This window comes from Mirounga angustirostris, unplaced genomic scaffold, assembly GCF_029215605.1.
Source record: "Mirounga angustirostris isolate CCGP_5_RB_7025 unplaced genomic scaffold, mMirAng1.0.hap1 SCAF_10, whole genome shotgun sequence".
Classification (NCBI taxonomy): domain Eukaryota; kingdom Metazoa; phylum Chordata; class Mammalia; order Carnivora; family Phocidae; genus Mirounga; species Mirounga angustirostris.
This window is the reverse complement of record NW_026991718.1, coordinates 76166042-76179211: the sequence shown is the minus strand read 5'-3', so window position 1 is coordinate 76179211 and position 13170 is coordinate 76166042. Positions and strand designations below refer to the sequence as shown.

At 51.9% G+C, this 13170-nt stretch overlaps 1 protein-coding gene across 1 annotated transcript in view; it reads left to right on the top strand.

Annotated features, from left to right (window-relative positions):
- FAM178B (family with sequence similarity 178 member B) overlaps positions 1 to 13170 on the top strand; it is a 121198-nt gene that overhangs the window by 61319 nt on the left and 46709 nt on the right. The window contains exon 9 of the mRNA XM_045885133.3: positions 11240 to 11354. Within this exon, the coding sequence (XP_045741089.1) occupies positions 11240 to 11354 (115 nt within the window). The remainder of the gene's footprint in view (positions 1 to 11239; positions 11355 to 13170) is intronic.

Here is a 13170-nt window from a genome sequence, read left to right as displayed (position 1 = left end):
GACACTTTCTGCCCTTCACTGTCTTATTAGGAGTTGTCCTCACTTCCCCTGACCTGCCTTTCATGGTGCTCGGGAGAGTCTCCCGCGGGGGTGGTCAGAGCAACCCGTCCAGAGCCTCCTGCAGCCTCCCGGGGTAGAGGCCCTGCCTGAGAACAGCTGCCCCTGGGGGCTCCACACAGCCTGGGATCCCATGTCCCATGGTAGCGGCGGCCATCCACATACAAGGAGCACTTCTGTGCGGGGCCCAGAGCCCAGCCCTCTGTTCACGTGGGGGTGACCTTCACTCCCAACTTCACAGGGCAGGTGCTTCTCTGCCCGGGCCAAGGAGGCAAGCTGGGATCCAGCTGCACTCTTTTTTTTTTTTTTTTTAATTTTTTTTTTTTTTTAAGATTTTATTTATTTATTTGAGAGAGAGAATGAGAGAGAGCACATGAGAGCGGGGAGGGTCAGAGGGAGAAGCAGACTCCCTGCTGAGCAGGGAGCCCGATGTGGGACTCGATCCCGGGACTCCAGGATCATGACCTGAGCTGAAGGCAGTCGCTCAACCAACTGAGCCACCCAGGTGCCCCATCCAGCTGCACTCTTAATCCTCACACTGGTACTGTGAGAACACAGTGCAGACCCAAAGGAGCAGGCAAGCCCCGTGAGGACCACCCTGGAGAGCCCAGCCCCCCTGGCCGCCTCAGAGCTGTCATTTGCTAGGCCCGGCCCCTTCAAAGTCTCCAGTTGGAACGCGACAATAACAGTAATTCAACTTCAGAATTGATTCTCATTTTTTTTTTAATTTTTTTTTTAAAGATTTTATTTATTTATTTGAGAGAGAATGAGAGACAGAGAGCATGAGAGGGAAGAGGGTCAGAGGGAGAAGCAGACTCCCTGCCGAGCAGGGAGCCCGATGCGGGACTCGATCCCGGGACTCCAGGATCATAACCTGAGCCGAAGGCAGTCGCTTAACCAACTGAGCCACCCAGGCGCCCTGATTCTCATTTTAAAAGCATATTATTGTCTGTTGTGATAATAAAAGTCGTTTCCTTGAAAATAATAGCTCACATTTCTAGAGAGCTGGTGCCAGGCCCTGAGCACAGGGCCAGGCCTATCTCATTTAATCACCACAACAAAATCCTCCAAGTAGATACTGTGATTTTCCCTTTCCGCAGATAATCAGGGGGCTGGAAAGCCCAAGCTTCACACGATTTGTATGACCCACAGTCTCCGAGGTGGGGGGCTGGACCCCCGGTTCCAGCTCACTTTATTTTCTTCTCTGTCTCGCTCTCTGTGCTCCAGAGCGCAGGGACTGTGGCTTCACTGGTCTTCGTTTTACCTCCCTCTTGAGTTCCTGGCGGCTACAGGAGCCGGTACACAGTAGGACTCAGGCGGTATTTGTTCAGTGTGCCGCTGAGTGTCGGGGAATGTGTGCTTTGCCTGCAACAAGACATCAGCATCTTTTCTCACCAGCCCCTCTGATCCTGTGCAGTGTGTCGACTGGGGAGCTGCGTGCGTGGGCCAGACTCCAGACGTGCTGTGCGGCCGTCCGAGGTCAGAAGGTGGGATCCGCTGGCCCTGGGGGGACAGGCGTGTGTGTGATACCCCAGCCCAGCGGGCATCCCCCTCGTGTCCCGGCCGGGTCGTGTGGCGCTGCTCCGTGGCTGCTGCTTTGGCCAAGTGCGTAAACCTCACGCAGTCATAGGGCGAGCACTTCTTCATGTTTGTCTTTCAGACCCTGATCAGAAATCTCCGTGGCTCCCCTAGAGCTCAGCCTCTAGCCACCAGTTTTCAGTTGTGTCTGAGCTTTAAACAGGACTGAGGACTCCAGAGACTGGTCTGGAGTACAGCCCCGACAGGGGCATTTTAAAAACCTCCCCAGATGATTCCAGTAAACAGTGGGGCTGAGGGCCTCTGGGCTCCTGCACCTCGGGAGCAAGGCTGAGAGCTGTTGGGTGCGTGGGGAGCTGGGGCTGCCTTCCATGGGTTCCTCCCCACGCCCATCTCACCCCAATCATGCGTCCCTGTGTGCTGTTCTTGGAGCGAGGGCCGTGGCTTTCATTAGCTCGGTGGTTTCCCAATGTGGCTGCATCTTAGAATCACTTGGGATTTCTTTTTAATTCTAGAGCCCAAGCCAGGCTAATTAAACCATAGTAGTGGGGGGATGGGAGGATGACAGTAACTTGTGAAGCTGCTCCCTAAGAGATTCCAGAATGTGCAGACAGGTCTGAGAACCACCGCATTTGGTTCTCAGCTGGGTCCTTGATGCAGAATGCAGCAAACACCAAATCCCTTAGACTGCTGGGATGTGCTGCCCATGCTGCTGTGTGGGGAGGGAGACCTTTTCCTCTGTTTCCTTTTCTTCAGAGTTCTTTGTTTTTTTGTTGTTGTTTAAAGATTTATTTAAGAGAAAGAGAGAGAGCACGAGCGGGAGGAGTAGAGGGAGAGGGAGAATCCCAAGTAGACTCCGTGCCGAACACAGAGCCCAACACGGGGTTCGATCCCACAGCCCAGAGATCAGACCTGAGCTGAAACCATGAGTCAGATGCTCAACCTACTGCACCACCCAGGTGCCCCAGTTGTTGTTGTTTTAGAACAGTTTTAGGCTTACAGAATATTTGATCAGAAAGCAGTTCCCCTGGGGGCGCCTGGGTGGCTCAGTTGGTTAAGCCACTGCCTTCGGCTCAGGTCATGATCCTGGAGTCCCGGGATCGAGTCCCGCATCGGGCTCCCTGCTCGGCGGGGAGTCTGCTTCTCCCTCTGACCCTCCCCCCTCTCATGCTCTCTCTCTATCTCATTCTCTCTCTCAAATAAATAAATAGAATCTTAAAAAAGAAAGCAGTTCCCCTGTTACTCCCCGGCGTGCCACCCCCCCTCTCCCCACCGCAACACACACTAGTTTCTTCTACTGACATCTTGCATTTGTATAGTGTATTTGTTAGGATTGATGAAGCACTACTGATACATTATCATTAACTAAAAGCTATTGTGTAAATTAGGGTTCACTCTGGAGTACCTGGGTGGCTCAGTTGGTTAAGTGTCTAACTCTCCATTTCGTCTTAGGTCATGATCTCAGGGTCCTCAGATCAAGCCCTAGGCACTTTGGGCTCTGCTCAGCGGAGAGCCTGCTTGTCCCTCTGCCCCTCCCCATGCTCTCTCTCTCTCAAATAAGTAAATAAATCTAAAACAAGAGATTCTGGAATCTCTTAGGGAGCAGCTTTACTGTCACCTGTCCCCCCATCCCCCCACTACTATGGTTTAATTAGCCTGGCTTGGGCTCTAGAATTAAAAAGAAATCCCAAGTGATTCTAAGATGCAGCCACATTGGGAAACCACCGAGCTAATGAAAGCCACGGCCCTCGCTCCAAGAACAGCACACAGGGACCCATGATTGGGGTGGGATGGGTGTGGGGAGGAACCCATGGAAGGCAGCCCCAGTAGTGTTCCCTCTTTGTGTTGTACATTCTGTTTTGGTAAATGTATGACGTGTGTCCATCATTGCTGTATCGTACAGAATAGTCTCGCTGCCCTGAACATCCTCTCTGCTCCCCTTGTTCATTCTTCCCCGTCTCCGTCCAAACCCCTGGTAACCCCTGATCTCTTTATGGTCTTTAGAGTTTGCCTTTTCCAGAATGTCATCTAGCTGGAATCATACAGTATGTAGCCTTTTCAGGCTAGCTCCTTTCACTTAGCAATAGGTATTGGAGGTTTCTCTATGCCTTTTCATGGCTTCATAGCTTCTTTCTTTTTGCCACTCCGTAGTAATCCATTGCCTAGATGTACCACAGTTTGTTTAGCCATTCACCTCCTGAAGGACATTTTGTAGCTTCCAGTTTTTTGGGTTTTTTTTTTAATTTTTATTTATTTTTTGACAGAGACAGTGAGAGAGGGAACACAAGCAGGGGGAGTGGGAGAGGGAGAGGGAGAAGCAGGCTTCCCTGCTGAGCAAGGAGCCCGATGCGGGGCTCAATCCCAGGACCCTGGGATCATGACCTGAGCCGAAGGCAGACGCTAAACGGCTGAGCCACCCAGGCGCCCCTGTAGCTTCCAGTTTTTGACAATCACAAGTAAAGCTGCCGTAAACATTCATGTGTGGCTTTTTGTGTGGGCATACATTTTCAGTTCATTGGGTAAATACCAAGGAACACAATTGCTGGATTGTGTGGTAAGAGTATGTTTAGTTTTGTAACAAACCACCACAGTCTTCCGAAAGGGCTCTTTCGCGTTCCCACCAGCGATGAATGAGAGTTCCTGTTGCTCCACATCCTTGTCAGCATTTGGTATCTTTTGTTTCATTTTAGGTAGAGATCAGGAATATTCCAGAAATCTCAGGTTCAGAAATCCAAAGTGAGAGAAATCCTGGTGGGCCTTGTATTCAGGGACGTTACTGGGAAGCTCTTGGTTGAGTCTAAATCAGTCTCAGATTCTTGCTTTTTAAATGTGAGAGGGCGGTTTGCTCCTACCTTCCTGAGTCATACTGAGGGGGCCTTGCATTATTAAAAATAATCCAATAGTGTGCATCCTGAGATAGGAAAGTGAGGAAGTGGTTGCCTGGAGTCGAGACATGACAGCTGGGCCTCTGGCAGCCATCCTGAACTGTGAGGTGATCTTGAGAAGGAGAGGCACATGCCGAGAAGGGCAGAGCAGAAGACGGGCACCCAAGATCCTACAAATCAGTCAGGTCCCTGCACCAGTGTGGCCCACCTGCTTCCAGACTTTTTCATCAGAGAGAAATAAAATTCTAGCTTATCTAAGCCCAGGTAGGTTTTTTTGTTTTGTTTTTGGTCTTTTTGTTATTTGCAGCAAAACCTAGTTCTAGGAGCTATGGTGGTTCAATGGTTTGGCACAATGCAAGTCTGTCCTACACACTGGGGGCCAGGAATGCTCAATGGTATTAGGTGACACCAGGCAGTGGTGTCAGTTACAGAGGGCAGGAGAGAGGAGAGGTGGCCTGGGGACTGCATCACCTAGCCTATACATACCCTCACTCCCATGAATAAAAGGATCAGGGGCTGACAAGGACTCTGTGTCAGGGGTGGGGGGGCTATGCGGGGGGGGTGGTGCGGATGGGTGCTGTGTGTGGTAAGTATGGATGGGATGCGTGTGTGTGATATGTGAGTGTGTGTGGATGAGTGTTGTGTGTGTCATGGTATGTGCAGTGTGTAGGTGTGTGGTGTGTGGGTGTGTTTGTGTTGAACGAGTGGGTTCTGCGTCTGCGGTGTGTGTACAGATGGGTGGTATGTGCGTAGTGTGGGTGTGGTGTTGGTGCAGAAGTATGTGTTTATAGTATATGGTGTGCATGTATAGCTGTGTATGTGTGTGTGGTGGGTGGGTATGGGGGTGCATATGTGTGTGTGAGGGTGTGGGGGGGTATAGGCTGGATTACAGCAAGGCAGGCAGGAGGCTGTGGAGGTGCCAGAGGGAGGGCCTTAGCTCAGGGTGAGCAGGTAGGAAAGGGAAAATGAAGGGTCAGTGGGATGGGTTGCATGGCAGAGAAGGAACAAAAGGAAGCCTGGAAAAAATGTGGGTAGAGGGCGCCTGAGTGGCTCAGTCGGTTAAGCGTCTGCCTTCGGCTCAGGTCATGATCCCGGGGTCCTGGGATCGAGTCCCGCATCGGGCTCCTTGCTCCGCGGGAAGCCTGCTTCTCCCTCTCCCACTCCCCCTGCTTGTGTTCCCTCTCTCACTGTGTCTCTCTCTGTCAAAAAAATAAATAAAATCTTTAAAAAAAAAAAAAAATGTGGGTAGAGCGGTCTGGAGAAGAAACCCATGGGGATGAGAGGCAAGAAGAGCGTGTGGGTCAGAGCTTATCCAGGTCCCGGGCATGTAGTTGTCCATGGTGAGAGGCAGCATCAGGCTCAGGAGAATTCCAGACTCCTTCCCGTGCTCACACTATAGTTGGGGCAATGAGATGTACATGTTTTTAAAATACGCACTTGATGTAATTTTGTGTTTTTACCACATACATGGATCCCTTTGATCACATCACTCCATCCTCCTGAGACCAGTTGCTTCCTTGCCCCAGGCTGCAGGGTCTGTGTGGTGTGGGCAGGCGAGGCCCGAGGACCCAGAGGGGGTCCCCACAGGACCAGCCAAGAGGGTTGTTGGTTTCACACAGGATAGAAATCAAAGTGAGCCAGGAGGAAGTGAAAGCAGAGTTTATCGAAGAGCATCAGTGATAGAGTGTAGCAGACAGGGTGTGTGGGGGTACTCAGAAAGGAGAGGAGAGTGAGTGTCTCCTTTGCTTGGGGTCTGGGCTTTTTGTTGAGGATGGTGCACATGTCCTAACTGGTCAGAACAAGGACAAGGGTCCAGGTATCCTCCACAAGTCACTTATGCCCAGGAGCCAGGGGGTCTTGGGGTCAAGATGTCTAAGGTCAGGGGTCTGGAATACGTACCCGAGGACCCCACCCAGTCCCTCCTTGGATGTTACCAACTGTGCCGGAAAACTCCAAAGAAATCATGCACTCCTTGACCTTTACAGTTAGGACATACGTTATTTGTACTCTAAGGCGTGTGCAAGGTGGGGCTGCAGGTCCCAGCAAGAACAGAAGCAGGGAGAGGAGCAAAAGCAGTTTCCCATGGGGTCCCTTCCGTTTCCCTGTCTCAGGTGGGTTCCCCTCCCTCTTTCTGTCCTATATTCTCACCCCTGGGCCTCACACCCCTCTAGCACCCTGGCTCCTGGCTGGGCCTAAAAGACAAGGAATGGCAGCCTGGGCTCAGGGTGCACCCAGGGCTCCTCCTTCTGTGTCTAACTGCCCCCCCACAGCACCCCGACCAACCACCTTTCTTCCGGGCCATTTATACCACCTGGCTTCATTCGGTGTAAACTGTTTATTTTTCATGTGTTCTGTCAGTTTCCCTGCTAAACCATCAGCTCCATGAGACCAGGATTTTGTCTCTTTTGTTCAGTGCTGGGCCCCCAGTGTTTAGAACAATGTCTGGTGTTCAGTTACTGTTTATTGAGCGAATGAAAAGTTTAAATGACAGGCTAAAGCTGTTGACTAAAGCCAGTGATATTGAGACAAGTAAATTTAAATACAGAAGTGCTGAGGGAAGTTGAGTAATCACAATTGGGAGGATAAGAAATGGTAAGCGGGGCGCCTGGGGGGCTCAGTCGGTTAAGCGTCTGACTCTTTTTTCGGCTCAGGTCCTGATCTCACAGCTTATGGGATGGAGCCCCATCTGGCTCCACGCTCAGGGGGGAGTCTGCTTGGATAGTCTCTCCCTGCCCTTCCCTCCCCCCAAGCATGTACACTCACTCTTGTTCTCTCTCTCAAATAAATCAATAAATCTTTTTTTAAAAATGTAAGATTTAGGGCACCTGGATGGCTGTCGTTAGGCGTCTGCCTTCGGCTCAGGTCATGATCCCAGGGTCCTGGGACAGAGCCCCGCATCAGGCTCCCTGCTCCGCGGGAAGCCTGCTTCTCCCTCTCTCCCTGCTTGTGTTCCCTCTCTCGTTGTCTCTCTCTCTGTCAAATAAACACAATCTTTAAAAAAAATTAAAGAATAAAAATGTAAGATTTGTTGAAAAGAAAACCACAGGCCCAAAATGGCATCACTTAGGCCAGGTCACTAAACCAGGGCTTAATACTTAACTGCAGTTTCAACCTCCCTCCAGGAGTGTTAAGTCTGTCAGGAATTTTCTGATAGGCATCAATGAGGTAATCTATGTGTATAATAAGACCCCCTGCCCTTCCCCCTAAGGGAAGGTGACCTTGCATGGAACAGTCCTTTCTCTTCTTTCCATAATAACTTTCTTGCCCCACCCTCCTTCCTATAAAAACCTTCCATTTTGTCCAACTCCTTGGAACTCCCCTCTGCTTGCTAGGTGAGGTGCTGTCTGATGGGTGAATTGCTTAATAGAGCTAATTAGATCCTTGTATTTACTCGGTTAGATTGTGTTCAACAGATTGTAAGCCTCCCCTAAATGTCTTGAGTCCCACGCTCCCAAGTGGGATCTGGGCTCAGTCTGATGGAGTGGTTGCTTAACTTTTCTTTAGGAACCAAGCACCCCCCCATTAAGGATGATTGGGAACCCCCTCCTGGAGAATTGTGGGGTCTCTAAGATGGCGTCAAGAATCAGGACCCAGGCAGATGTTTGGCCCTCCCAAGGCAGCCACCCCAGAGTACTCTTTAGCAATTCGATTTGGGGGTCGGGGAGGGGGAGAAAGAGACTAGAGTCCTGTGGACCCTGTGCCCTGTCATCTAACTGCTAAGGCCCCAGATGGGACCTGGTGGGTGGGAAGGGATGACACAGGCCTGCGGAGGGGAGCTGCTGGGACTGGCACGTCGAGCCGAGGAGGTTTGGGGAAGTGTGTGGTTTTCCCATTCCCTGACGGTGGTGCCAGGAGCGTGGAGGCGGTGGTGGTACGTGAAGTAACGCTGCTTCTGAGGCACAGATGGAAAAGTCACTTTTATTTTAGGCCCAGTGCTTTTCCTCCCCTGCCTTCCCCCAAAGCATCAGTTCCATCCCAGGAGAACCACCCAGAGGGACGCTTCTAGACTTTAGCCTCTAAACAGAGCCCAGGAGCTCAGGGCTGTTAGCACTGGCGTTTAGAAGGGCACGGGCCCCGATGCGCCCGGGGGCATCGCCTCCAACGACTGCCGTGTGGCTGTGGAGAAACGGAGCGAGGGTGTTGGACCTGGCAGCCTCGCATCGGAGGTTGGTTCTGTGTCAGCGCTCCGGAAAACCCCCACTCGGGACACAGTGCTCAGGAAAAGCTGAGTGCGTGGCCTAGTTCTAGGCAGTGTTAATTACGGGCTTTCGGGCGCCTGTCGTCACTTAACCAATTTCCTGCGCTGTTGATTGGGCCCGATTTATCCTGAGGCAGCCCAGGCCCCTTGCTCTGGAACCTCTCCTGACCCATCAGCCTGGGTCAAGCTGTGGTGCGGAGTCATTACGGGGCGGGTTGGCGAAGAGGGACAATGCTGGGCTCCAGGTTTGGAAGCTGGCGGCACCTGCAGCTGCTGTTCCCAAGGGGTTTTAAAGCAACTGATGCACCTGCATGGACTGAGGAGGGGGTGTGAGGGTGGATGTGCACAGCACCCTTTGGGGTCCTACACTGCAGGCAGGCTGTCTGCCCCCCCCCCCCCGCCCCCACCCAAGCTGGGCCTCCAGGGCCTCACCCTAGGCCGATTCTCTCTGCACACGCATCCTCCCTCCCTGGAAAGTTCGTCGGCCCGCCCACACATGCGTGTGAGTACGTGCGCAGTCCCCCAAGGGCCCCGGTAAACAGCTCGCTCTCTGTAGTGGAATCTCGTGTTTTGCATACTTCATTCTTCTCCGCTCGTTTGTGAAGCAGGCAAGGGGTATCATTACTCTTACTTGTTAAGTTGCCCGAGAGGGAAAAAAACAAAGTTTTTCCTCCTCCAAGAGTCTAATTACTTGTTGGGTGAGCCCCGACCCGTATACATTTCTAAAGAGAGAGACACCCGATGCCAGCAGAAGAGATGTCCTTGGACGGGATTCAGAGACCCTCTGCGGGCCATTCCATCGGTGGCTGGCTCTGCAGCCATACCAGACTGTAGCCGAAACTTCTCAAAGAGTTGAGGATGCTGTGTTTCTTGCCTTGAGTCGCTGGGCATTCCGTGCTCTTTCATGCTTCTCTGCCTCGGTCATTTCTGTCCCTTTGCTGGGTGCGTGCTACCTTTCCCGTTACCTGTGCCGTGCCCCCACCCCCACCCCGCCCCAGTGAACTTCCCCTCCTCTGAGCAGGCTCTGCACCTTTCACCTGCTTTGCTTTTTTTTTTTTTTTAAGTATTTATTTATTTGAGAGAGAGAGAATGAGAGACAGAGAGCATGAGAGGGAGGAGGGTCAGAGGGAGAAGTAGACTCCCCGCTGAGCAGGGAGCCGATGCGGGACTCGATCCCGGGACTCCAGGATCATGACCTGAGCCGAAGGCAGTCGCTTAACCAACTGAGCCACCCAGGCGCCCTCACCTGCTTTGCTTTTTGAATACACTCTCCTGTATTTATCTGCCTGGCTCCCCTCCCTCCTAGACTGTGAGCTCCCTGAGGTCAAGGTCCCCCCCACCCCCAGCCACCTTTTTATCTTGGACACCTGGCATGGTTCCAGCACATGGGGGGATCCACTGAGGTGGGCCTTTCGGAGAGAACTCTGACCCACAGAACGGCAAAGGGTCAAGCACGTGCTGCTAATGTGCTTCTAGCCCTGTTTCGAGTTCATGATTCTGACGCATCTGTCAAAGTCAACGTCTGTCCACATTCCTGATATTACCAGCTTATCTTATGGCTGGTCTGCAGTTTCCCTCTTGTTCCAGTACTACTCAGTCAGGTTTGTTAGGATTCTCTCCAGTCATTCATTCATTTATTCAGCTTCCCCCACCCCCACACCAGCCATTCCTCCAGGCCCTGGGTGTGCAGAGTGGGCCCTGCCCTCATGGAATTTACATTCTAATGGGGAGACCGAGACAAGAAGCCAGTAAATCAATCAATAAGATGCTGTAGAGGAAGGACCGCGGGGAGACATGGACTCCACCTCTTGGTGGGGTGTGGAGAGGTCACAATGCAAAGAGCGTGTGGGAGGCTGACTGGATTGCAGCCATCTCTGGGAAATAGGATCCTGCACATTGGTTTTTGTTTTTCTAGTTTCCTGGTTCTGAAAAATGTCCTTAGGAAAAGCCCCGAGTACATAAGGTTTTCCATCATCGTTGGTGAGGTCAGATTACTGTTCATGGTTTTTCAAACTAGTCAAGAGACAATGGTACTTTGAGCTCAAGCTGGCTGTGGAGACGTGTCCCAGGCTGCAGGGAGTGCCCTGGGCTGGGATATGGTGGACCTGGGACCGCCCAGCTGTTGCTGCAAGGGCAGCGCCGAGTCAGCAGGAGGCTCAGGGCTGCCCTCAGCAAGGGCCCGGGGCTGCTGAGACTCATGTCTTCCACGTCTTGCAGTTCTGAGGCCTCTGGTTTAAGTCTCTTCATCTGGCTCGGCTCTGGGCAGCTCAGCACCCCGACGGCTGCCTGCTGGAGCCAGTCAAGGTGCCATCACCCCTGGGCCCTCACACTTCAAGGTGGCCAGAGCTTGAAGACAAGAGAATGAAGGACCAGGTTCCCAAAGCTCCAGCAGATGTCTCAAAACCACTGGTTGCTCGATTCCTCCAGAAAACACCTGCGGCGCTAGAGAAGGCAGAAACGGGTCCCCTTGGGCCAGGGGCTGTCACGCCCAGCCCTCCCATGAGAGTAGTGCACCTGTCCCCCTCTGCCCTCGCTGACACTCTGCCCTCCCTTGGCTTGACAGATGGAGACAAGCGTTGGTGGTGCCCCTCGCTGCAAGAGGTCATGGAAACATTTCACAGCCTGGGAGCCTGCAGCCCTGCTCTGGGCCCAGAGGGGCCCTGTCAGCCCAGTGAGAGGTGAGTCCTTCCCCTTCCTCATTGTCCTCTCTCATTCATTCAACACTGTGGATCTCACCTCAAGCCCGTCAACTTGTATACATTTAGGTATGCGCGGGTTTTTCCATATCGGTTATACCTCCGTCAAAATATTTTTAAAAAGACAAAATATTACCTGAAAAAGAGAGATGTATTCTTCTCAACGTATATTCATGCTAAGAAATATTAAAGCTGGGTGGCTCGGTCGTTGAGCGTCTGCCTTCGGCTCAGGTCATGATCCCAGGGTCCTGGGATCGAGTCCTGTGTTGGGCTCCCTGCTCCGCAGGAGGCCTGCTTCTCCCTCTGCCTGCCACTCCCCCTGCTTGTGTTCCCTCTCTCGTGTCTCTCTCTGTCAAATAAATAAATAAAATCTTAAAAAAAAAAAAGTATTAAAGTGTTTCCTATTTTAGGGGGAATGGAAGGGAAGAAAAAAATCAAGTATCTCCTATTCTGTAAAGGTAATACAACGTGACGGGCCATTTATTGTACAAAACTATCCATTATTGTTTGTGGTCCACATCCTCAGCTCCATAAGCATTTGTAAGTTAGAAAAAGGAAAGATTTTCTCTGATTATTATATGGAATTATGTGCATTTGGCGGGGGGGGGGGGTGGATTTCCCAAACTCGGCCTCTAGCCCCCATGGGGAAGCAGTGTCTGAGGGATTCTAGAACAACCACACACAAGTACCCATGGATTATGGGCATCACACCACGAAGGCAAATGTTCTGGTAAATGACCGTGCTCCCAGCTTCAGGGGGACGGAAGAACCAGGCACGGGTGAGTCTGGCTGCTTTGGCTGACATCTGTTCCTGCCCTTCGGTGACTCAGAGCCCTCACTGCTCCTCCTCTTCCAGGACATGTCCCAATCTCTCTGGTCTACCTCCAAGCCTCAGTTTTGGCCCATTTCCTAATATCAACTCATGGCCAGCAAGGCACAATTTTGCATGTAATTTGCACAGTGGCCAGTTTTGTTTTGTGGGTGTCCCCTTTGTGCACTGGGCTGGGTTGTGTGGGGGGGTACTAATTTGCGTAGCCATTGTCCCTGCCCTGTAGGAACAGAGCCATACAATACATAAATGACTGTTGTTGGGTGGACAGTGATTAGGTCTGGGTTGTAAAAGTGTTACATATTATAAACTTGTTCTGCAAATTATATTACATTCAAACTCTTTCTTGACAATTCTTTGAGAAGATGTAACAGAGTGTTTAGAGCCCTGGACAGGCCGTTATGTGGGAGCCTGACTCCCCCCTCCCCCACCCCCTGCATCGGTAACAATCTTTTGGCTCCAGGAGGTGCAGGGACCCTTTCCCTTGCTGTGGTAGGCAGGCGGGTGTTCCTACACAGGGAAGGCCAAAGCTTTCTTAAGAACCTGTTCCACGACTGTGTTTAGTAATTGTCTGCCAAACCAAACCAGACCAAACCACACTCACTCTGCTATAAATACCCTACGCATGTGCCAGCCTGCCTCGCTCCTGCCCCTCTCCCTTCCCGCGGAACTCCACATCTGGTGTCGTAAGCCACTTGCCTCGTCCCCAACACAGAGCTTCAATCACACCACCTTCTAGAATGAGTTGGGGGAAGAATTACACTTAGAAAAACAAATGCAGGTGGGAGGGGGGGCTGGGGGGCCTATGGGGTCAGAGGAGCTATTTCTAGCTGTTCCGATGAGCACTGGGTGTCCACCTGGAAAGTGAGAGGTACCACCGCAGGGAGAGGCGTATAACCACCTCATTTATTCCGTGCTCTGCAAAGCGCCACTTTTCTCCCCCGCCCTTCTCCCTTCCCCCAAGATTTG